The sequence below is a fragment of the Halichoeres trimaculatus genome, unplaced genomic scaffold (assembly GCF_033239565.1).
Source record: "Halichoeres trimaculatus isolate MK-OKI-2021-1 unplaced genomic scaffold, fHalTri1.1 fHalTri1_scaffold_5, whole genome shotgun sequence".
Lineage (NCBI taxonomy): Eukaryota > Metazoa > Chordata > Actinopteri > Labriformes > Labridae > Halichoeres > Halichoeres trimaculatus.
The window spans coordinates 8,855,686-8,882,404 of record NW_027437183.1 but is presented as its reverse complement, the minus strand read 5'-3'; the positions used below and the strand labels follow the sequence as shown (position 1 = coordinate 8,882,404).

Here is a 26,719-nt window from a genome sequence, read left to right as displayed (position 1 = left end):
TGCCAACTCAGGACAACATTGAAAATTGACAACTACACCCGGGAAATTTTCCTGCCAGACTACAAATTATATTTTCACAGGAAGCTGGAGTGAGCTGATGTGTCAACTCAGCTCATAAAAGTCAGAAAATTCAGCGCTGGTGAGTGAGCAGAGGTGATGATGGTTATATCAGTCGACTGGTGCGAGACTTGTGCCTTCGTCCTGCACATGAGGAAGATGCGTCATGCTCTTTTCTGCCCTTTTCTACTCTTCCTTTAATACCATGAATAAATCCCCTTGACACACTGCATTCACAGAAAGCAGGGACATGTTTTTTTGTCCAGCATCACATCATTTTGGATAACGAGCAACCATTAGCGCACAGCTGCTGCATCCTATGTTATGTTGTATGTACAGCTGACGTACAGCAATTCTCTAAATGTTGTAAATGAATGCTGGGTATCTGATGCTGCCCTGCAAACCAATCACAACACTCCACCATCTGAGCAGTTTTAATTTGTCTGTGTTTTTTATGTTTGTTTGTTTGTATGGTGGCCAGTGGGTGTCAGATGATTTGCAAAAGCTACAACAAAAATGCATGAGCCACAACACAGGTGAAGTACAGCCACGATGAAAGTTAAAGGGGTAACTTATCCAAATCGACACAGAAAATTTGTAAAAGTAAGTAAAGGATTAACTTCATCTCTGAAAAATATAGCTTTGTAGGGGTGTCACCATGTGATATCCTTTATCAGGGCCGCGGGTGTAGCTACTAGTGTAGCGAAATTAAGCCCAATCTCCCATTATTTAAAATTATGTTGCTTAAACTAATTTATTTTCACGAAGTACTAAATCTATGTAGTTTTCACTGCTATATTTGTTCATAAAATGAAATGCATTGTGCTCAAAACTAGAAAATAAATCAAATTTTCGCCAAGGGTGGTGCGCTTCCCTCCTGCTCGCTGCTCATGCATGAATATTGGCGGGATCTATACAGGAGGACTGCACCTTCAGCTCCGGATGTTGGGAAATGTGTTTAAAGTAGCTAACTCTCCATGCAACACAGTACAGGAGGTTGACGCGCATCTCTCCAACATGCACCCTCAAATTTCAAGAAGTGGAGAAACTAATATAACTCTGCATGTGCCTACCCTTCTTTGTCTCTTCTTTGCAGAGAAGTTTTTCAACCTTGAGACGCATGTTCTAAAAGAGACTGACACCTGACCCTGATCCATGTACACAGAGACATTCTCATTATGTGTTGTTTTTGTGCTGCCGCTGAGAAGTTTGCATTTGTGTGGTAAATTTAATGCATTATGCATTCATAAGTGTTGATGGTCAGCACCATGGTCTGCATAAAAGCACCCTGAACAGATACCATAATGTAGGCCTGGCACTGTGTGTGTTTATGTATGTGTGCATGACTGGGTGTGCCTGTGTGTGTGAGTGTGGCTTGTGTGTGCACAGAGTGCATTGTTTCTCAGCAGCAACTCATTTCATGTTTTAGTAATATATCTGTTTAATTTAACTCATATAGGCTATGCAAAGTCGTCAACGTCACCCCCCCCACCCACCCCCCGTTTTTTTTTTTTCTCAGCACCCCCTGCTGAAAATACGTTCCCACAGCTATATCCTTTATAGAAGGGATGGGTACCGAATCAGTACTTATATAGGTATCAACCAAGTTCAGTCAAAAGTACCAGGTACCAATTCATGTAAAATCATACAGTACCATTTTTAGGTACCTAAATGCATATCTGTGTCTGCGAGGGAGTGGAAGAGTTCCATGCTGGTAATGAACACAGATTGCAAGGTCATATACTAAAAAATAAATATGTTAAATTGAAAATCATTGAAATTTTATTCTGAAAAAATGTTTATTTTTTTACCACATAAACACAAAAAAATATTGAAAGTTGGTGCCGTTGAGTACCAGTACCGATTGCCAAGTACCAGGCATAGGTACTGTATCGTTTCAAATGTAAAAGGTGCCCATCCATATGTAGAACTTATATTTCTTTATTAACGTTAGCATTTGATCTATATCTATCATAGCTGAGGTAAAAAAAAAAAAAAACAATCCTTAAATCACTTTCACAACTTTTCTGTGTCTATCAGGAAAACTGTCCTCTTAACTTCTGTTGTTGCTGTACTTCAGTTGTGTTGTTGCTTTTGCAAATTGGTTGACACCTATTGGCCACTGTATGTTTGACTCCTCTTTCGTACATCAAGTGAAGTTGGACACCAGTCAAACACCTTTATACAGTTGCACTCAAAATTATTGTACCCCCATTTTAAATTAGGTCTAAAAGCAAATTGTGCACATTTACAGCTGTTTGCAACAAGAAGATGGAGCAAAACAATTCAAATAGCCCAGAACAACTGACATTTGCAAGTGTTTTCTAAGATTTCAACATTTTAATGAATATTGCAGTCTCAGACTAAAGTGCTTGTAGAGGCCACATTTGCAATTCAGTTGTGTTTGACATAAAAAATATCATGGTAAAGTCAGGGGTTGGATGCCAGTTTTGATTTCCTTCTTCTTAAATTGAGCAGCTTCATTTCACTGAAGTTAGACCAGACTGTTCTGGAGCCTTATCGCTTCAAACCTCAAGGGCGTTTTTATACCCAGACCTCTCGTGTGTAGAGTGTGACCTTTACTCTTCAAATCAAAGAAGATGAGCGTCTTTAATCACTTCAGACAAGTTTCTCGGATCTGAGCGGCTGAATATTCACAGCTCTAACTGCTCAGACACCATCAGCCTCCCTGAAGTACTTCAAAGTCAATGTGAGAGCCGGAGGAGGAAAAAAAAACAACTCACCGTGACTTTTAACATCTTTCACTCACAGAGACCCAGGTGTGATACCGAGACGCTGAATGACGATCACACCAGTTGGCTCACGTTTTTTTTAAAAGTACTTTTACAACTTCTTAACTAAATACTCTTTAACACATTATAAAGAAATCAGCATTAAACCAGCTATCATAACTAAAGACTCCTCTCCCTCCTGCATGCTTTACCCAGGCGCCCCTACCTTTTCTATTATCCAACAGGAAGTTGTTGGAACAGATCCAACTTAGGTAAGAGATTTCCAAGTTAATTAAAAAATGAAATGAATGAAAAAAATTCAGTCACTGGTGTGTAAAATAGGCTATAGCAAAATAAACCAGTTAATTAAAAAGTTTGTTTCAGAAAAACATTGACCAAAACTGAGAGGGAAGGTTGCAAGGATTCACAAAAAGGAATTGATTCTCCCTGTGTTTGTCAGAAAATCAGAAGTACAGCAGAACAATAGCTGACATTCACAGACGAGAATGTTTGTTTGTTTGTGAACCGAATTTCTGTAAATGCACAAAAGAAAAGTAGGAGCAGATTGAAAAGCCTTGGTTCAGTCAGGATAATTAGAAAGCTCTATCAAACAGAGTGCAGCTGAAGTTTCTTTTTACTTACCATAGCCTGAGGGCCGACGAGTGGAGAGGAGCCATCGTGTGCAAAGGGAGAGAAGGAGAAGAGGGAGAAGAGGTGAGAGACAAACAAACTGGTTCCCCTCTGAGAGGATAACAAGGTTCACCTTGAGTCCTGCCACTCACTTCTTACAGAAACATAAAAAGCACAGATTGAAGAGCAGTGGATAGACCCTTTATGCTTTCAACCTGTATGAAGGCTGCGAGTCATTATATTTGAATCATCACTTTAAACTGTGTCACTGAGACAGCACGTAACCATCACTCTACTGCTTTCAATACCAATACAAACAGATCATTACATACACAGTATAATACTACAATTTTACTTCACAGATGCTTTTGTCCAAAGCAACATACAACACAAGCAAGTATTTATGTGACTGAATGTGACAAAGGATTCTGTACACAGTGCATACAAAGAGATATAGTTAACTAGAAGATGCTCTCTTCCTTCTGCCGAGGACCCTAATCAGCTAAAGCTGCAAGCAGCGTTAGACGGGTCCTCTCACTCTTGCTGGTCCCTTCTGCCGGACTGTCATACCCGTTTCCCCTCCACTGTCAGAGTTTTATCCCCTTCTGGCCCTCTTAGTGCTTTAACAGTTGATACCATGTATTAATTCCTCTGCTGAGTCACATGACCAGCTACACGGAACTCCTAATCAGTGCATGACATCATCACAGAACTGCTGCAGCAGAGGAAGGATTCAAATTCACAAAAGTTTACAAACAACTCACCATACTGGCCAGAATGTTGACCTAATCTGTGTAGAAGTGTGATATTTTGGTAGGAAATTATGTCCATTCATGTCATTTTTAAAGCTGTACGAGTTTTATTTTTTGGTCTAGAGGCCCAATTGAGGAAGCCTGAGCGAGGTGGAGGCTCCAAACCTATGTAGTTTAAGGGAGGGAGCTAAGAGGGCTTCTTTTGGGGTTCGGGAATTTGAAGGCTCGTCATTTGAAAACTGGGTCCGAAATAACAACTTCCACAAGAGCAAGTTCTAGTCTGTCATATGAGCAATTTTGGAGCTCAATTATGGTTTCAAAGGACATAATTTTTGCAGAAAGGGTAAAAATGCAGTGAAATCTTATTTTGAAAGGCAAATCATCAATGCAAGATCTTGGTGAAAAATTCATGCAACACTGGACGAAAATTAGTCTAGTGACATTGCAGAAGCTTATCGAAACAATGCCACAGTAAATGCCCACAGTAATTGAAGCTAAAGGCGGTCCAACGAAATATTAGATTGTGTGACTGTTTTTTGGGTGGTGACTTCTTTTGCCAGGCAGCTCAGTTAATAGACTTTGTGTCCACAACAAACACCAATAAAATCATATTGACACACAATTAGATGCAAGCTGTTTTTGAGCAAGAAATGACACAAAATCATCTCTTACTGAGCGTTCCACTCACTGCATTCGATTATTGGTGAGAATCTGATCTCCAGCAAATTATCCATAACCAGAGAGAGATTCACTCATTTAGAAAGAATGCAGGACAAACTGATCTTTGACGCTTCCTGGAGTAAGAAAAAAAGGATTATCAAGTATTTTTTTGAAAATCTTTGTTTTTCATTCAATGTCAACTAAATGGTGTCCATGTTAGCACTGCCTCAATAAGCATAGCTTGCTTCACCTGGCAATGTAGTTAGTCTTTTTTGTAGCATGTGAAGCTTGTAAACACAAAACAGTCTGGCAGTCAAATATTCAAAATAAACAAGGAATTGAATTTGTTAACATCTGCTGTGAATAAACACAACATCAGAGCTAAATATTCTCAACTGAAAAGTTTATCATCAATCATGGTATTTCAAATATATTTGGATTATAAAACAAATTTTTCTTGTACAAAATTAAATTAACCATTTGATTCATGTGATTTTTACTGGCATCATGTGAACATTTGACACAATGGGGTAAAAATTTGAAATCTTAAGCTAAAATTATTTTGAATTTAGGTTTTTTTTTTTGTTGGTAAATAAAGTTTTTTTGTAGACTCACACATTTTTGTGTATGTGAAGATTTTTTTGTACTATCTACAGTTTTGAATTAAACATTCATCCATAATCAATCTAGTCTGTTCACTTCACCTATAAACACATCTTCGTCTGAATGGGAAAAAAAGGTTGTTAAGCTGTAGAGGTTAAGAAAGGTCAAGGAAGCCGATATTGGGTCGTGTATACTCACCAGTTCACTAACGAGGGGGATGGGCCTCCTCTTGCGGAGGTCGGGCATGCTGTCGATGCCAAACGGAGTGTTTCCCCTACACATGTTCACAAATATTAACATCAATGCACAGATCCATATTCAAATGACAAAACCTTGTGCACATAATAACCCTGAAAGCCTCCCACTATGTTCTTGGTCACACACATAAAGGTGTTTACTGACCCTGGCTTGGCCCACGGGTGCTTACTGGGGTCACCATCTTGATCGTGACTCTGTAATAGAATGTCAAAGGTCAAGCATTAAGCCGTTGAAGGATGTTTTTTTTAATGGTTAATAAAAAGGAGCATGCACAGGCACGAGCAGCACAGACATTAAGAGAAAATAGAAGAGAGGGAAGAAGAAGGCAGAGCTGGGGTGGTTGAGTTTCAGCGATGCATGCCTGAGAGAGCGTCTCAATCAATCATTTCAACCTTCTACACATATGAGCACCATAAATCTGCCTTAACTCGCTGACATAAAACCTACCAAACCACATATGCTCCCTGTAAATGCTAACCAAATATTGACTTCTACTTCTTAATGTTTTTTTTTTCTCCCTGACAGCCAATAAAGAAACACCACAGGGACAAAAAGTGCAACATCAATACTGCTTTTCATCAATATTACACCCTAACCAATACTGACCTGTTCCTATCAGTCATTTTTATGTTTATGACTGAAAAAACAAAATGTTCTTAATAGAGCACAGATCTATGGAGGGTGATGCCTCGTAAAACGCAAAGCAGCTTCATTAGCATCATCCTGAAACGACCAGGAGTGATGGGAACACAATAAGAGAGAGTTTTTAAGATCAGCACTGACATAAAAACTGTACACAGATTTTTTTTTTTCAGACAGAGGAAATATTTCAGGATGGGATGTTAAAAATGCTGATGAAAGAGAGACCACAAAAGAGGTAACCTGCACTCCTTCTTGACTTCCATCTGAAAAACAACACAAAAGAACAAGAAAGTCATTGATGGCTTCGACTCATCATGTAGAGTAAAGAGACACACCCTGTAATGTTCATTTTCTGCTGAATGCTTGGGTGATGTTAAAAGCCGCTCTGCCACAGAGTTTTCATATAAAATGGTGCTTAAGGTCATAAATGTTGGATTAACATGTATAATTCATCCAGAAAACGACTCTCCATATTCCCTTTCTCCTTCTTTTTGAATGTCAGGTTTACTTTTGGAGGAGATAATTAACGATTTCTAATTCAGCAAATGTTCACTGCTGAGGAGGAAGGGACTAAGGAGGAGCAGGATACACATTACTCTCATGTGAGGTCTGAAATGAGCAAAAGCCATTTCATACAGTAAATACATTTACTGGGGAGGTCTGATCTTAAATGGGTGAACCCCAGGAGGAGACAGGCAGATATGCTTTTATCAACACAAACATCCCACCGCTATGATGACGGGTACAAAATATGTTTTGCTACAGTGGGAGGTTTTGGTGACAGAACATCAAAGTGGAAAGTTTTGAAGCAAACAAACTTGATCGTTGAGTATTAAATAACTACTGGTTTGAATAAAATCATGACCAGAAAACAAAGAGTAAAATAAAATGTTCTGATGATGTTTTGCTCTTAGGCTGGCACACACTGCGGGACTGTGAGATGTGACTGTGGAAGGACAACTCACACTAAACACGTTAATTTTCTTCAGCAAAGCTCATGAATGTTCAACAAAGTGGTCACACCTAATGTGTCAATTCACTTAATTTTCTTTTTTCTGTCTTTATAAGTTAGGAAAGCTAAATAGAATCAGAAAATGTAGGGAGAAGAAAAATAAAATAATAGGCATGCAGGTATTTTTGGCTAAAATTTGGCCTAAATTTTGAACCAATCGTCTGACTCAAAATTCAGGTCAAAATCTGCTTCAAGTCACACAGTGTATGCCCAGGCTTGTAGTTGTTGGGACACCGTGAACTATGGGAACAAGTCAGTAAAATAATCTGTGTTGTATTGTGATTAATAAACAAGTGTCTTCAATGGATGATGGATGATCAGACAAAAGTGGATTTCGACTTAAAGTCTCCGTTGTCTACCTGGCTCAAAGTTGTCCTGAGAAAAGGTGGACATGGTCATACTGGCAAGGTTGCGCCTGGACTCCCTTTTCTCCCGCAGAATTTGCTGGAAGGTCCTCAAGCATTTTAGTTTCCGTTCATCCAATTGGCTTATCTCCATTGAAAGCTCCCCTGCTTCTCCTTCTACTTTGCCCTCAGTGGACACAGCGTCTGTGGACGGTTGCTTGTCAGTTGGCACCTCAGCCACCCCCTGCTCCTCTGATGCAGGTTCCTCAGCAGAAAGGGACACTGAGAGGGATTCTGTTGTTGTGCACTCAGAGATCTGAGTTCTCATGGTGCGATCTGCAGGACCGGCTTCTTGACCTTCTGCAGGACCTTTGTAGGACTGTTCTGTAAGGTCACTGGGTGGAGGAATTATTGCAGAGCTACTGGACACTGGGTCAGGGCAGACTGAAAGATCTTCCATGCATTGGGGAATCGAGTCTGAGCAAGAAGGATGTTGGTACGTGTCTACAGACATTAACATAAGGCTGTCATTGGCTTCTTCAGGCAGAGGCTCCACAGAGAAAAGATCTGATTTGTCCAGAGTGTTGTCTTTGCTGAGCTCTGGAACAACACAGCTGCTGTCTATCAGATCATCTCTAAAAGTTTCATTCAAAGTCTCTTCATTCGGTGCCCCATAATATAAAGTTTTTGAAGGCAACTCAATTGTATACAGTTCAGAAGGCATTGATGAGTCAAAGTCTGTTTCCTCTCCGGCGTTTTGAGCTGTAGGTACGTCAAGTTTTCTCAGTGCTCCACGCAAGGCAGATCTAAAATCAAGGACAGCTCTGCCGAAACGTTTGACAGTGAAACTGCCAGCCTGGATGTCCTCACTGCTGGGGTGATGGAGTCTAGTTTCTGGGCTTTGGTTTCTGAGTTCAGTCTCTTGGATGAATTGCTTATCAACACCAGCTACATCAGTACACAGAGATGGCTCAGTCCATGCCCCTTCTGAAGGGGCTTCGTAGGCTGAATAAGGTTCCTGATAACTATCAATCTGACAGTCTGTTGAGTAACTCAGGTCATTTGATTGTCCATAATCAAATTCAGCTGCTTCTCCATCATGCCCATCGACTGAGTGGTATCCAGAACTCTGAGGGTAGGAGAAATCTGGGTTGTATTCGTAGCCTGATGTGGGGTTATCTTTTGCAACATGGATTGCAGATTTGGTTTGAGGTCTCCTCCTTCGTGACTGCCACTCCTCTCTGCTAGAAGTGCTGGCAGGTGAGTTGTAATGTTTCCCAGAGCGAAGGGAGGGGTGCTCTGAGCTTTCTGAGGAGCACTGCCCTGGTGTACTGTAACCTCCTGCACCTCTATAGTGATCCCAGCTGCTCGCGCCTTCACAGTAAATAGGACTGTCACCTCCATGACTCTCCAGACTTTTGTCCCTGAGGTAAGCACTTTCCCCATGCCACACAGATCCTCTCACATCACTTCGTTGGGTTTTAGTCCAATGTTCATCACCTTCAGCTGTTTCATGCTTTCTCCCATGACTGCACGAGGGTATCTCCAGGTCAGACTCAGATTTGGAACTATGACCTGAAGACAAGGAGCTGGTGCTTGGACAGTCTTGGCCATCCTGTCTTTCAAGGTAGCCAAAGCTGAGCTTTCGTGCTATAGCACCTACTGGGATATCAGAGCTATGGTCAGAGGTATCCTCTGGTTCCTCCAGCTCATCAGGACCCACTGATTCAGCAATTGGGGACACAGTAGATTCTTCAGGCCTCGGGAGCACCAGCTCTCCATGGATGCTATGGCGCTCTTTGCAGACTTGGGAGAACATGTTTGAGCCAGACTTTGGCACTGCACTCCCTAAACTGCCATATGCACTAGCTGGCCTTCGGCGAGGGGATGATCCTTCTTTGCACTCTGCACCAGACCAAGTCCCAGCATGGACCATCGAACCTGCCCTGTTACTTGAACGGATTCCCTCAATCTCTGACAGTACAGCATCTACACAGGATGACACTTCCTCAACTGAGCCTCGGACAGAGGTCAGGTAATCCCTGAGGTCTGAGATTTCCTCCTGAATTTTGTTTATTCCCCTCAGCTCCTTCAGAATGTGCTCAATGATGGCACTCGACTCCTCTTCTTTATCCTCATCCTCCTCCAGCAGAGTACCTGGGAGAGTTCTGTTGAAGTTGTAGTCCACACAGTCACCAGCAGAATATGGTCTCTTTGGCCGAATTCGGGGTGAAGTGAATTCACTTCCTGCTGCTCCTGCAAATTTAGTACCGTTCATGTCTGGGCCGATTGGACCGTAGTAGCTAGGCGGTCGCATTGGCTCAGGAGCTTCCCGGACTCCACTCTCGAAGGAGATACGTTTTACATTTGGTTGGGATCTGGAGCTTCTATGTTGCAGAGTGCAGGGTATTCTTATACACCCCTCTCTGTTCAGTTCCACCTCTCCGACACATGGAGGCCCAGGTGCTACTCCATGTCCTTTACCGTTTGGCACTTTTGGAGAGTAGGCCTCAGGTCTGGAGCTGACCCTTGGATAAACACCTCTGTGCTCTTTCCTGCTCTCCTGTGCTTCCCTCTCCTCCTCTTCAATACCAGCATAGTAGAGATGAGGATCTGGGACATGGTGGTCTGCAGATCCTTGTAAGAGACGATGTATCTTACCACGAATGACCAGTGCTACCCTGGGGTTTGGAGCCCTCTTTTTTGGTGAATGAACTTTTGCCTTTGTGCCTCCTTTGGGGGCAACACCTGCTCCATGTTGTCCATTGAAGCGATTTCTGGAGAACATGTTCTCAAGAGAGCAAACTGTCCTCATGTAGTTCCCAACATTGTTGTTGGAGATACAATCATAAATCCTCTGGTATCACAGTCGGTCTAATCATGCCTGTTAAAAACGTATTCAGCCCAAACTGTAAATGTCAGTGGTCCATTACTAGAATGGGAAGACAGAGACAAAATGTGTGTCAACTGAGAAGTACTGTAAAACCCAGTTTAGCTAAAAACTTGGCAAAAGAGGAAGACTTTGAGGAATTATACCCTTTCTTTCATCAAGACACTGAGAACTAATAGGCCAATTTACTTTGTCAGGTTTCAAAGTATAATTCTAATAGAAGTGCAAATAAGGAAAATGGGAAATAATAGCTGATACATTCATTCACTCACAAAAGCATGCTTTACATGATCCCTCGTTTCATGAAGGGGGTCAATGAGTTCTTGAAGCCATTGACACAAATCACATATCTAACAATCTTAACCCTAACCCTAACACAAGTGTGTGTCTCTGCACAGTTTCTCTCTTTGCCCAACAAACAGAAGAGGCGTACTCATGAGACACATACTATCCACATTATAATGACATGTACTAATCATAGGACGGTATGCTTTACTTCAAACCAACCAAGAGATTTTGCTGGTCATGTCAGTAAATACAAAACAGTTGTGACCATATACTGATGGTCACAACTCCGATGAACTTTAACCTCTTTAGACCCAGCGTCCACATAAGTGGACAGTACATTTCTGCCTCTCAGACCCATGATACTACATTTTTTTAAACTTTAAACTACTGGCCACTTTTAGGGACACTGCCCACATCATCTTTTGGTGAAATCACAACATTAGTGAAAAAAAAAAAAATTAAATACAATAACAGTACTTACAAACAACTCATAAAGAACTCATAACACAAATAATCAAATTAAAAATTGCACACCAGACAAAAGCTTGGGTCTGAATAGGTTAAAATCCTCATCCTTTCCAGCTGATGTAATATTTTGAGGTTAACTCAACTCCACAGGACGCGCTGACCATGTCAGCTCAGACTGACCAAAGCTTACAAAAGCAAAGTGCCCTTGCTAAACATCAAAAGGATAATTAATGTTCAAGGTAGGGCCCATCTTCTGGACATACATAAGCACAACAAACTGAATTCAATATGTTCCCATCTTTTTGTTCCTTCATGTTGAAAGAAAGGAATAGAAATACGATGAGAGTGATACTCCTTTTGAGGGTCAACAGGAAATCAGAGTACGTCATTCTGATGTATATCACATTTGGTTGTAGTAAAATGAAAACTTAGAGTCTTTAATCAATAATTAAAGAAAATGCACGCTCTGGGTAGCCTCTGATCATCTGTACTTTTTTCTTATTGTCTGCTCTGTTTAAGATCATCATCCACTACCAGAGAGCTAGACGAACGTCGTCTCTCTGCCCCTCAAGTTTGATCACCTGCAGCGCCTGACACAAGCTCTGCAGGTGATCAGAGGGAGCCAGGCTCGACTGTAAGTTCCTTTCTTGTTGCATTGATTGCAGCGCAACATCTCGTGGAAAATATAAACCTTTGTATACCGCTGTTTGAAAGGTTATGTGCAGCTGGTGTTCAGACTCCAGCTCTAACTTTTGAACTGTTTTTGAATGCAACGTTTTGTTATAACCTAATATCAAGAAAGAGGTTTCAACATGAGAGTAGCCGCTAATTTAGGAAGTCATCTGCAAACATCAGAATGACGTACTCTGAATTTCCTGTTGACCCTCAAAAGGAGTATCACTCTCATCGTATTTCTATTCCTTTCTTTCAAGGAAAAAGGCTCATTTACACTCTCCTGGCTTCTGGTTGCTAATCAGGTACAGGTGAGCTCAATCACCTGCTGTCTGCATCTGAGGCAATGAAGCCTGCTGGGTATCTGGGAAACCACATAATTTTATGTTAAGGCCTGTCATCCACATAAAACTGCATTTTTTAGTAATTTAACGCAAATATTTTCTGAAAACATCAGCCAAAGTGAAGATTTTGGAAAACTTTGGTTTCATGTTTAAGCCAGTAAAAAGAGTTTTTGGTTCTCAAATGTCATAGCCGACTTATCGTTCATTCGGATTCGCTGGCTGAAAAACACTGCTATGTATGGCTTTAGTATCGAGCTTCCCTTATCAATGAGTTGAATAACTGGCAAAAAGAGATAACAAGGTGGCTGCTGAGGAGGCTGCAGGTGGTTTGTTGGGCTCCACCTCAGCCCTCATTACTTTGAACACTTTTGATCAGAAAAGAGTTTCTCCAAAGTACCACACTAGCTTTAAGAAAACTTCAAATGAAAGGTTTCTGGTGGAGGAAAAGTTTGTTTGATGTTCCTCTGCTGTCTGATCCTGCTGATTCCTATTGGACATTATCTGGAAGTAAAGGGTAACTACACCAAACCAAGTTTTACATGGGCTCTTAACAGTCCTGGTCTAACATGACTTCACTTCTTTGGACATGGTCAACGTATTCTGTACTCTGCCTGCTTTAAAAGGACAAATTAAAAATGGAAAAACAAAAATTGATACAGAACACAGCGTGGGAATGGGAGTGTATCAAGATTTATGTTTGTACTGCTACTCCTGGCAGGTGATATACATCTCAATCCTGGCCCACGTGTGGTCAGCATGAAGTACAAGAAGCACGGTGAATGGAAACTGTATCATTCAAAAACGTAGATCAACATTCGGACAGTCAGCTTTCTCTGTTAAAAGGGGAAAACTTTGCAATTCATTACCAACTGAAATCAAACAGAAACAGACTTAAAATCCTTCACTGTTGAGGTCAAGTGCTGGCTGAAAGCAAAACAGAGCTGTAACCATTCTTAGTCTGCCATGTTTTTAATTTCCTGTTTGAACTACTAACTTGTTTTTTGGGTTGATCCTTGTAATTTTAATGTTTTCCTGCAATATTTTCTGTCCATTTTATTGCCAATAAATGCACATTTTATGATCTAGTTTTTTAAAGGCTCAACTAGGGACAAGAGTTGGAAATTAGCACTCGCTATAAACACTCTGTGCAGCACATCAGATTGATGCTTTGTTGTGAACTATGTTAAACTGCATCATCCCTATCAAATAAATTCAATTCAAGTTTGCCTGATTATGTCTGGACAAAAGTAGTTTTAAAAACCAATGAGGAGGGATATTCATTTTTAAATTACCTGGGTACATGTGTACAGGGCCTAAGAGAGTAGCGTCTGGAGAGCACAACGAAAAGAGGAAGAGAGAAAATGCCTCCAAAACTATGAAGCTTCAAAGTCAGATGCTAAAAGAGACAAAGAGAATCCGTCTGATGTGGGGCAGGTCAGACTGCTGTAGGTTTCGTTTATTTCATACTTAGACCCTTATTAGCTGTTGTCAGGTAACAAATACTCTTCCTGGAGTCTAAAACTAAAAACACAGAACAAATAACACAAATGGAAGTATGAGGGAAAGTTAAGTACCGCTAACTGAAGTTATAATTTCAGCCAAAGAGGGTAGGTCTGGGATTAGGAATGCCTCACACACCCACCCTCCCCGTAAAGTGTCCCTTTTCCCATATTTTGTCTCACTGCTTGTAAAATGCGATCATCTCCTTTCCTCAGCCTATATCTCATTTTAATGCCTTTTCCTGGCACTTTCATCTTCCTGTGGTCACAGAGGAACTGTAACCCTGACCCTTGTTCTTATTATAATTGGATTTTTTATGTTAATTACAAAGACAGAGTAATTCACGTTTCATAGGTCTCAGGGGTCAGAAGCCTGAGCCTAAAGCCTGAATTCAAATGTGGTTTTTAAACATTAAGATGTATTGTTTTTAGTGGAACTGGAACACAAAGGTTTTGAATGCATAAAGACTTCTGGGGTAAAAAAAAAAACAGGTTTAAAGTTCCTATTAGACATTTTCCGTCCCTGTTGATTTGGGATAACCTGACACGCCAGACGGACAGTTTCATACATCCGCAGTGGAAATATTTCACTAGTCCATCTGGGTAGAAGCTCTTCAGATTTGTTTTCAGTGGCGGGACCTTCAGAAAAATCAGCAGCTGGTGACTGGATGACCGTTCTGATTGACACACTCACCACAGACCAATCCACATCAAGCCACGGTGTGATGTAGCTTATGTGCGCCGCTGCTGAGAAACAATAGATGAACAACTGCAAGAACATGAGAAACAGCTGTGATGATGGTGTTAGACGACTGCTGCTATTTTTTTGTAAAGTTAACTTAAGAATCAAAGGACAAGTACGAAAGTCTGCTGATGTCACTTTTGCTGCTCCCGCCTCTTGTCCCTGATTGGGCCGTTAAGAATTTAGCCGAGTGAGGGGCCGTTTACACGACAACGGTTTTAGGGTGAAACGCAAAAGTTTTGTTGCGTTTCAGCCTCGCGTTAACACGGAAACGGCCTCCAGGGCGGGATTTTTTTGAAACACTGCCGACACTGTTGCTGTGTCAACAGTAAGCCAGCGTTTTCTGTGGAAACGCTGATGTCACACTCCGCCTTTCGCGCGCACATACAACAGGACAACAGTACCATTGTTACGATCGTCGCTAACTACCGTGTTGTGCTTGTGCTGCTCAATCTGCCGTGTCTGCTGACTGTCTTTTAACAAAATGTGCATTTTTTTGCTCCACTTTTTAACTTAGTATTCCCCAATACACCAGATGACTGGCTCAACTCTACTTTGGTGGAGATCTCCCAAAAGTGGCTTCTGGACAAGACAGATATAGCACCCCCTACAGGCCTGGCATGCTTACTACAGCGTTTTCAGTCCATCAGCATTTCCGTGTAAACGGGGACTGAATTTGTTGGTCAATGTAGCCTGGCAGGATGGATCTGCAGGATTTCAGAAACTGAATCAGGCAGGTCTATCTGCTCTGCAAGGTTAGATTTTTGAGCTAATGGTACCTCCTATCTTTTTGTGTTTTTTAAACAACATATTTATCCTATCTTTATACAGTCAATGTTTGAATCATTGTGACTCTCAGAATATATATGAAAAAAAGGCTGTTTCTGCAGTAATATTCCAGAAAATCATCAGTCTGCTGTGCAGCTCTTAAAAATGCATCAGTGTTGACTCAAATGGACTCAAATGTTTCTATTGATCATATTTCTCAGAATAATTTCAGGACCGAAATCAATGTTTAGTGAACAAACTGTCATCACGCAGCTTCAAAACTAAATATTTTCTAAATCTAACTTTCTCCTCAGAAGCAAAATATGTTGATGCTTCTCCTTTCTGGCACAATCCCCACGACTGCTTCTGGGTGGCGGAAAGCAGCTGGCTGATGGCAGGATAGGAAGCTCCATCATCCCCCTCCATCCCCTCTGATTAGAGATCTGCAGGGAGGAGGAGAGGAAGCTCCGGGCAGGTGCAAGGGTCTCTTAACCACGCCAAGTCTGAAAGACCTCTATAAATATGATGCTTGTTTTGTTTCAATGTGCAACCCACTCATGCTTTAAGCCCTTATTATCAAAACCCATCATTTGCATAACATTACAGGAGAAAGCTCTTTCATGTTATTCAGTTTATCCTTCTCTGTGACTCCTGCTGCTACTCCCCCTTTATATGATTCTTATTATTTATGTCTCCTTGTTGGCTGCACTCCTCGGCTTTCTTTCATGGTCATTTCACTCTGGACACGACCCAAAGGAGAAACTCAAACTGGAGCCAAAAAGGGGAGATTTTCTGAGTGTCTGCTTCGGTGCCAGCGAATGACAAGGATTACTTTGGAGATTTAGCTTGTCCTGTCTGCTGAATAATGCTGCCATATAGATTCATGTCACGGCTAAAAAAGTGGGAATGAAGGATGTCAGCTTGTTTGTGAGACTTACAGATGTTCACATTGCCAGAGGTGGACTGTCTAATGGCCAAGACAGGAAGCAGAAATTCATAGAAAAAAAGGCAGTGTTTTCCTGAATGATCCAGAGATTGCAGAGGCTATATTCATTGATTTAATGCTGCATTATTCATTTAAAAATTTTCAACTTACAGCAGATAAAATCCTGGACGCAACACATTTTTAATGATTGACTCTTTCTTTGAGTCTCAGGTGGATGCTGTCTGCAATTAAGCTCATTGGTGCATGTTACAGCTGCATGTTTTGACCCGGTGTGTCTCCCCCTCAATTATTCTACAGGTGAATCCAAAGCTATTAAGGTTCACCTGTGCTCAGCTTTAAAAAGGAGAGAGGCTTCTCATTCAGGGGAACATGATTTATAAGACATTCCTGAAAACAATAAAACTATACAGGAAATAAAAAACTACGATACAAAACAGGGAGGAAACAAAATGTACAAATGTTAATTTACTGGCTGCCAACCAAACTGCAGAGATAAATAAAGTTAAAGCATCAGAATGCATCAGATTGAGATGTTCTTTATGGTGTGGAAGTTGATTTAGTCTTTTTTACATTGAAGAAGTATAAGATCTAAAAGTCCCATCTTAAACTCAGTTGAAGTCTTGTAACCTTGCAGTGACTTCTGCGTGCATCCATACTTGATGATTTGAGGCTTGTTGCAGTAAATGTGGGCGACAATAAAAATTAAATGAGAATGAAAATTTGGTCCAAGTTCTGGATTTCACTTCCAAGACTGCTGGCCTTCCTGTCAGGCTCGGTTCATGAGACTTTTAGGGGAGAACAAAACTCGTCAGCCTGCTGGTGACTGTCCAATGATGCAGTCGACTTATCCTCCAAACTCTCACAAATGTTGAACCTATTCAAATCCCAGAGCTTCAAACGTTTCCTATAGAAATGAGTCCTGCGTGTCTGTTTTTCTATAACTTTTATAATTTAAGTTTGCACTCATGTCTGTTTCATGTATACCTGGTTAGCTTTGTGTATTCAGTTTGTGTCGAGCTCTGTGTCTGGGCTAGTTTGTGTCCATCTGGTGAAATACACTCTCCTCTGTCTCAAGTGTTTTTTCTTTGAGGTTTTCTTTTCAACTGGACCTTTAGTAGTTTTCAGTTTCTATTCATGCTATTTGTGGCTATGCATCATAGACTGTGGTCTCCTGTTTTTCACTATTTTTCCAAAAACTCTGACAATCAAGAGCTCCTCTATGATCAGGTTGCTTTCAGGACCCCTCACCTGGGTTTTTATTCTTTTCTGTTTGCTCCGACCTTATATTTAGCCTCTGTTTTGAGGTTTGTCTTCTCTCTCGATCAAAACAAAACAATTAGTGTTGTCTGGGATTAAAAAAAATAATTAATTAATTACAGGATTTGTAATTAATTACTCTAATTAATCACATTTTAATCTCTTGTCAATACACTTTTTTTTCAACAAAATGTCTCTGCTGCCATTGACGTCTACAGAGGCGGGGTCTGGTGGAGTTTGTCAATCAAAATCCTGCTCGTAAACTACTGTGAGTGAGAGCGGTGTGCTCTTTAGATGAGAGATCAGCATGGATATGAGGAGAAGATGTGAGGTGACAGAGACATAGCGAGATGCTGCAAGTCAGAAAAGTTCAGGCAGCTCACTCTCCAACTGAGGATGTTTCGCCGTAGTTCAGAGAGAAAGAGCGGCGTGATCGTGAGAAAAGACGACAAAGATCACAGAGGGGATCAAAGGATGACGTGTCTGCCACGAGTGTGATGAAAAAAAAAAACATTGTGTCACGGTGGCAGTTTATCGAACCCCACCTTGGTTTTTATAGCTTGTAGTTCATTAGTGTGAATTTTAATGCTGATTAGTTACATGATCTCGAAGCAGACTGAAGATGTTGGAGGACAGTTGTAGATACTTTTTTGATAATCTTTTGCTGTGTGATGTATGGAAAGATGTTTAAAATTGTTGTGTCTGTAGCTTTGTTGGAAATTTTTGCTGCTGATTTTGACTAAAACCATCTTGGAAATGACATTTTTGAAAACAGTGAGGCTCTCTAGACATTTCAAAATAGATAGTATGCAATAATAGAGGTTATATTTTTTCAATAACAATGAGTCCTCTAACACCATCAAAAGATGTCACTCATCAGCTACACACAAAACATGTCACTCTCCTAAAATGATTCACATGAGCAGCTGCACATCCAGTCACATCTCCTCTCTTGAAACACTCTCAAATCTGAAACCTTGATTTCACCTTGATGTGTTTCATTAAGTTAAAACCCCACTTTGGGTCTACATGAAAACAATCCTTTCTCCCATATAATTCATTATCGACTATCTATTTCCCTGACAATGTCAAGTGTACAGCTGCTTTTGTTTATCTCGCCTGCAGTGACACATTACAGTCAGCTCTGTGTATGAGCCAGACAAGTGTTGAATGATGAATTTATACGCTGAATGATGGACTGCAATTGTTCTGCCAGGAATCTGACTGAGCTCATCAGTTCTGTCGAAGCCTTCGTGCTAAATGGCTTTTTTTCTCCACTGTTCCTCGTAAAAGCTCCTCGGCATGTTTCCTTTTTCCAAGGCTGTAAAGTTATTGATCAGAGATTTAAATGCTCTCCTGTAACCAGGCACACTGTACTGCCTGTCCGCCACCACATTCAGGAGATCAATCAGAGAGCAGCACAACCAGACGACGCTTGACACCTTTTGTGGAGCTAAAAATCACCCATCATTTACCTGACATGGGTAAACTTTAGAGATAAAGAAAATTTGTGATCCCTCTAAGTAATAACACTTCTCCTATGGCATGAAAAACAATGCACTGTGTGTGATTTATGATAGATTCAAGGTCTTACATCGAAGACACTATAACACCAACAAAGAGTGATCTGAAAGTGAAGCTATCTGTTGAAATCCAATAAAAGAAACACACTAACTGAAGAAAACAGGCATTAAAAGAGTGAGCTCATCATTTTTATCACATTTCTTCACTCGGGGCCAGCCCAGAGGTGGCAACTATGACTGGAAACCCAAAGTGCAGCATTCTGATTGGCTACTTGTGACAATAAAGATAATATCCTGCATGGACCAACACAAAGTTTTGTGATATGATATATTTCTGTTTACAGTCCTGTTTGCTTTTGCAGGTCATAAGACACATAACTATTGATAAAAAGCTGTCCAACAAACAAGTAAAAACTCCTTGCAAGAGCCTCAAAGTTGACAGAGACACGGCAAACCTGACGTTAAAGTGAAGCCACCCCACTAACTCCCTGTTTCCTCTACAACTTACCTCTAAGAGCATTCGATCTGTTACAGGTATTTCAGTAACTTCAAGCTCCGTGAGGAGCTTTAGCTGGTTTTGAAACAGACTGAAATTATTTTTGATGCTTTTTATGAGCTACAAAAGCATCGGAATCAGTATCAGTAACACCATTTGCCTTACTATTGATGACTTTAATACAGATATTTGTGATGCTGGAAGACTCATAGAAAAGAATACATTCAACTGTGAGAAGGAAAACAATTTAGTTTATGTTTCAGAACATGCTGCTTGGAAAACTGAGGATGTCCCGATCTGATACCGATATCAGACATCAGTCTGATATATGCAAAAAAAACAGTACTGGATTATACTGGCCTGAATCTAAAATCTCCGACGTAAGCACTTTGGTACGAGTGGTCCATTTCAGACTCCGCTCTAGGTATGAGAAATGATTTTTGAATATTTGAACAGTCATTTCTCGACGATGTCCTTAATTTTCGGGGATCAGGGATTGGCCCATCCTTACACATGAAACTGATCTCATATACCTCTAAGAAGGTCTGACAGCCAGTCATTGTTACTTTTTGCTCTGAGACCTAAAACTCAGGACACTTTATTGGTTATTTAAGTTAAAACTAGAGGTCGACCGATATGGGTTTTTTGGGGGCCGATGCCGATGCTTTCCAAATTTGGGCAGCCGATGCCGATATGCATAGCCGATTTTTCCAATTTGATATTCAGGCCGATTGTTAAATAAATATATATTTATTACATTTTTGTGAAACGCAGCAATTTCTGAGCAACTAAAAGAAATCTATTACAAGTCGTGTCCAGTCCTCTGAACATTTATTTAGCTTTCAAAACAATGAAATATTTTGTCTGAGTAAACAAACAATGTAACAAGCAGTAGTAAACATTCACACTCTTCTTAAAATGTCAAAAAGAAATTTAAACTTATTAATATAATTTGAAGAAAAGTATGTAATGTATCCAAGTGGTTCCACAAGTTTGAGGTGCTCATCTTTTTTGTGCCTGATCAAAAATTGCATCATTTTATTATTTATTTTAACGGATCAAAAATCGGCTTTTTAAAAGAAAATACGGCCGATGGCCGATAGAGACAAATGTCCAAATATCGGCCCGATATATCGGCCGGCCGATATATCGGCCGGCCGATATATCGGTCTACCTCTAGTTAAAACATAAAGATTTTATTGTTTCACAGGTATTGTCCAATGTTATTCAATAAAATTAGATTGGATCATTGAAGGTATATGCTGTCAGTTATAAAAAATAGAAAATAAAAATCGGTATTGGTCCAAATCGATATCAGCAGGTCAGGCTTTTTAAAGATTGGTGATCCGCCAGAAAATTGTGATCGGTGCACCCCTAGTCATTTACATTAAAATAATTGAATAGTTATGTCATCAATTTTACAAAACATCAGTTTACAAAAAAAACAGATCAAGCAGAGAGTTGTGCACAGAAAGCACCTTAAACGCCCAGTTGCTTTCAAAATAAAACAAACTGTGTCCAAACCAGATCGTATTTAAATTGACCACAGCAACAAACTGTCTCAATGAATGGAGCCAGACCAGAAGTGAACAAGCTGGAGGATTAACAACCAAAACAAGAACGAGGAAACGCTCAAACATGGATTGGGAAGTGCGATCTTTGAATAATCCTCCAATATTGAAAAGCTCTTTTGCTTGAAATGACCCATCCCTACTCTGCTCCAGCACCTCTATCCATCAGTGCCCTGATCCAGCATGCAGAGCCCACATGATCACTACGACAGCATGTGCTAAAGTGCTACCAAAGTGGCAAAGAGTAGGAGTGATGTCAGCTGTGTTCCAGTATTTTTTGTTATTATCTGAAAAGGATGTTACGGTTGAGTGTAAAACTTGTCATGCACAGGTTTCCCGTGGTGGCACAGATCCCCCAAGACTTATTTAAGACTTGACCTACAAATAAAGCTAAACGTCACACTATTCGTGCTGATATCATAACAGATGAATATTGGGATCGGCCAATACTCAAGGCTGCAATATCGGTTTTGTATCAGAAGTAAACAGGTTGTGTCGCGACATTCCTAATGTAAACCAAGAGATAAGATGTGATGCTTTGTGCTCAGGGAAGCACCAACATCGATGCTAAATGAAAGTTCCTCACAGGAGCTTAAATTGTATCCAAGGTTTTTGCCTCCATATATTGAGTACTATGCAGAGTGATATGCGGGCTTCATAAGAGATTATGACTCAAAGGATTTTTAAGTAAATGTTATTGTACTTATCTAGATACTGAACAAAATACATCTCTCTAGAGAAATTTTCAGTCATTACTTTTAAGTCTTCCAAAAATGTGCATCTTAATCTCAGTATTTTGATGTACAAGCTTCATGCTTTTACTTCTGATTCCTGAGGGTTAAAGTTGCACGAGCTGTTCTGCTAATGTTTCGATTAAATCTGGTGTGATTGAAGCCACTTACTCACAGGAGCAGAAAACGACACATCAGACCCAGGAGACTACATAACCACATCTGATTGATACAATTTCACAGGGAGGATTGGAGTGAGGCTCTGTGAAAGAAAAACACACTCCAGCGCCTTGAAAGACTGAACATGTGTGTAATGAGCATGCTCCTCTGTTTAGGACAAAGAGTGCCTGACAGAGAATAAATACCACTATTAGGAGGAGGCTTGAATCCTGAAGAAAAGAATGACAGCTGGAAGAATAGTGGGCAGCTGAAATAGAGAGAAAGAGAGATGGAGCGAGAGCAAGAAGAAAGGAGAGAAAACAGCTGTTTCCAACAGCAACCAAGTACGGGGTTAAACAGCAGTAGTTTGAGAAAAAAACAATAATATCACAGTTTTTCTCTGCTTGAGCATCTTCAACATTCTTCTACAGTCAGAAAGCTCTGACTGTAGCCGTAACAAGAATTACACTGAGCTAAAAAGAAAAAAACTGTTGAGGTTTGAGCAGCTGTGAAGGCATTTTCAGTTCATTTTGGTTTGATTTAAGCAGTTTTGATCAACTGTTCTTTACAGAACATTTCTGTGTTATGAAATACAAAAAAAGGGTATAAATCCAGAATTATGTGAGGAAATGAAATGATACAATATGGTATCAGAAAATCTGATTTCACACAATACATGGATGTAGTCTCTATGATGTCACCCATTTGTTTCAGAAGCAGAGTTTTGGCGACTATCGTTTAGAGGTGTGAAATAAAATCAAATTTTTTAGTCTTAATATAGACTTTTTTTAAAATAAAAATACATATTTTCAGTGAGTCAGAAGCACTAGCGGCGCCAGGGTTTCAATTGTGGTTGGGCCACCAGAAAAAATGGATGGGCTAGTTAAAAAAAAGAACAAATGTGCAAAAAGGTTCCCTTTTCTTTATCACGGGTTTGAGGAGAGTGACTCAGTAGCCAACCTGCGTGACTGCTGTCCTCAGCTCAGTGCTGAAGTGTCAAAAAACTCACCTTGGCGATTGCCTTGCTATTGTCGAGCTGGACGTTAACTTGTCAAAGGTAATTTTACTCAAAACAAAGAAAGGAGTCAGAAAGGAGAGTCAGCGCATGCGCAGTACTCTCTGGAGAGCCGACTCCTTTTTTTTGAGGGACAAACGTAAACAAAGTCTTTGTCAGCTCAGAGGTCATTACAGCCACACAGCGCTGTCTGAAGTGACACAGACTGCAACAGAGGACTAACCAGGAGCGGACCATGATGGAATATGGGTGAAAAACATGAGTTTTTGGACGATTAATGCAGTTTTAGGAGTGGCGCTCTATGCCCCGATGGATCCCATTATACAGACGTACGCTGCACGATTTTGGATCTAAATATCTCCCGAAGCACTGCTTGGATCAGGAAAACCTTCTGGGTGAGTATTTTGTTCTACTTCATTCTATAAACAATGTAAAAGCTGTATAAACCAAACTTATCCTTTAAGAGTTATTAAACCAAGTCAATCACAGCTGGGTGTGCTCAATGCTCTGCCAATCAGAAACGTTCAGCTTGCAGGCCTCACCTCCAAAAGTTCCTGGACATCTGCAAAGTTAAACCCCAAAAGCTGGGCTGCTTCAAGGAGTAGATCAGTTTCCCTAGAACTACATTTAGACCCTAGTCCTTGCAGTTGAGAAGCCCCTTTGATATAATGGAAGTTACATATCCTCATCTGACTAGCAAAAACACTCAGAGGTGTGATAATAAATGCAACGCTCCAAGTCTCAGCCAGGTTGTTTGCCATCCAACTAAAAAATCAAAGAGGGCTGTAGAGTTTTTCACCATTAACTTAATTAAAGCACTGGTTAAGATTTTCACCCAGCCATTCCTCCTGAGTGGAATCCATTGAGATCAGACGTACACACCCACCCAAAGGACTGATCCATAGCGGAGTGGGACATTGGCCCCGCTGTCACCTTCATTAGACTAATTCTTCAGTGCACTCTAATTGATTTATCATCGCCACTCTACCTCCGTCCAATTCCATCAGTCATTTCTCACACACACACACACACACACACACACACACACACTGCAGACTCTACGCACACACACATTCAGTATATCATGTGTAGGGAGACACAAGCAGCCGTCCTTTCCATTAATCTCACACACAGTCACACCCTGTTGGAAGCAGCACGAGGAAATTCAGTTTGCAGCATGAACAGATGCTTTACAAGCGACAGTGTTCACACTCAGACGCTCTCAGGTGACAGTGGGAAGGAAGCAAAGAGGTAAAACCCAGCAAGGTGTGTCGCTGTCGTTTAGCAGCGGAAAAACAGGGAGGGATGTTGCAAATCAAATAAACCGCACCCACTCCCCTTCATCCTTCCCTCCTCGTATCTTTGACTGGAGCATCTGTAATGTGAGCCATCACTGGCCGCCTGCCACCAGTAACCCAAAGAGAATGACGATGCTCGGCCTCCTGTGGCTAATTGATTTAGCTCATCCCTCAGCCGTTTCTCAGATGCCAAACAATGATGCTGGTCGTCCTTGCCAATTCAGAAGGAAACCTCTGAACAGAAAGCTTTTTCCTGTGAGCTCGCTGCGATAGATTGATGGTTGTGGAGGAGGCTGCCTGGAGCTCCCACTGCTTCTAAGTCAATATGTATAAAACTTTTTTTCATACTTTGTTTGTTGCTTTGTGGCTCTTGCCTGAAGTTTTTTTTTAACTTGTAGTTTTCTTGGCACATCAGGTTCAAGCAGCTCTGCCCCAGAGGTTTTGTCAACCACAGCAGTTGAGCCCAGGTGTGTTGAGACTTTGCAATTTCATTGGTTTCCATTTGTGAGATGTTTAATGACACACTGCACAAATATTAACCAATTATCAAGGTCAAAGGGCCCTAAAACCCTACATCTGCCAGTTGAGACAATAACTGTTCTTAACAACTAGATCAGGGGTCTGCAACCTTAACTTTCATAGGAGCCATTTTTCCTCAGCTCACCTGGATTAAAATTATTCAGGAGCCACAAAATCTACTTTATCTTCACAATAAAGACAAAAAAGTTGAAAAAATTCCATACATAGGAAAAATCAAGTATATAATCATGTAAATCAGATGTTTTTTTGTGATTATGGAATTGCACATGTGATATCTTAGATTTTTATTCTTAATAATTTGCAAAAACCTTTGAAAAATAAAAATTCATAAAATTTTAATACACTGCAAATTAAAGATGAAGATATTTCAAAATTAGCAAAAGAAATTAAAATTCTTAAATTTTTTAAATTGTCAAAATTTTGAAAAAAAAAAGAAACTTAAAATCTTTGCAAAAATTAAAATGAAAGAAATTTCAAAAAAATGCTAGATTGTCATATATTTGCAAAAAAAAAACCAAATGTTATTTTAAAAAATTGCTAAATTTTTCAAGAATTACAAAAAAATTAAATGATGTAATAAATTTGTATTTTTATTCAAAATGAAATTGGCAAAAATGTGCAAAAAATGCAAAAATTGGGAAATTAAAAAAAAATCAAATGTTTGCAAAGTCTTAAAAAAATTGATTTTTTTTAATTAAACAAACATTGAAAAAATTAAATAAAAAATCCCCCCCCAAATAAATAAATAAATAAATAAAAAAAATAAAATCACAGAAATATTTTAAAGCTTTATTGCAAGACCAGACGCATATTTAGTTCAACAAATTCATAACGCTCAAGTTTTTTTCCTGTGCCACTGTTTAATCATCAAAACCCTCTGTAAAAAAAATAAAAGTCCTTTATTTCAATAATATTTTCAAGCTAAAAGGAGCCACTGCAAAAGGAGCCAAAGAGCCACATGAGGCCCTAGAGCCACAGGTTGAAGACCCTTGACCTAGACTAACCTTAGTATAGTCCACTCTCTTCTGAAGGTTCAGGTCTGCTGAGGTGTGTTGAGGGGTAACAGAAGGCCAGAATTTGACTTCTGAAATTGTGTTTTCTTAATTTAAATCAATCTTTTTTTTTGAAGGTGAGTACAAACAAAATGGTCAATGTGTCATAAACTGATCATACTTTACTGATTGTTTTATTTCTATTGACTGATTGATTGATTTAAGGTTTTAAACAGATTGGCACCTTCATCTTTAACGTCCTGCTCCAACACACTCTAGTTTGACCACTTCAAGTATTTATCTAACCAAGACTCCAGACACTCAGGCCTAAAACTACAGAGGACCAAGCCTTTTTACTACACTGTTTATGATTTTATTTAAGCATTTTATTATTTTTATCCTCATATTTTATTCAGTGTTTGAGTATTATTATGTATGTGGCTGGTCTCAGTCTTTTACTGGGGTTTTATTTCACTTTTATTGTCTTCCTTCCTTTTATTGTCAACGTGCGCAGTTTGTAAATTCACTTAATAAATAAATTTGACTTGACTTTATTGCCAAAACACTAATGTAGAATAAAGAAGTGGTAAGACAATAAAAAGAAAGACTGGAAAGAAAATTGAACAATGTGAAATAAAAAACTTTGATGGCATTTTTCCTTCATCTGAAGTTGGCTGCTTGGTAAGGACAGAAAACAGGCCCTATGTAAAACAACTTTTAAAGCATACTAAGACAGAAAAATGAGGCATGATAAACTTCCTACAGAACAGAATAGAACTGCAAACACTCTACAAAGTTGAGATTAGAGTGTGGACAGTACAAAAAACTTG

General features: G+C 40.0%; 1 protein-coding gene across 1 annotated transcript in view; it reads right to left on the bottom strand.

Annotated features, from left to right (window-relative positions):
- Nucleotides 1–26,719, bottom strand: part of unc13ba (unc-13 homolog Ba (C. elegans)) — a 224,964-nt gene that overhangs the window by 82,493 nt on the left and 115,752 nt on the right. The window contains exons 12-14 of the mRNA XM_074669684.1: nt 5,837–5,886; nt 5,633–5,708; nt 3,432–3,530 (exon numbers count right to left, since the gene is read on the bottom strand). Of these exons, the coding sequence (XP_074525785.1) occupies nt 3,432–3,530; nt 5,633–5,708; nt 5,837–5,886 (225 nt within the window). The remainder of the gene's footprint in view (nt 1–3,431; nt 3,531–5,632; nt 5,709–5,836; nt 5,887–26,719) is intronic.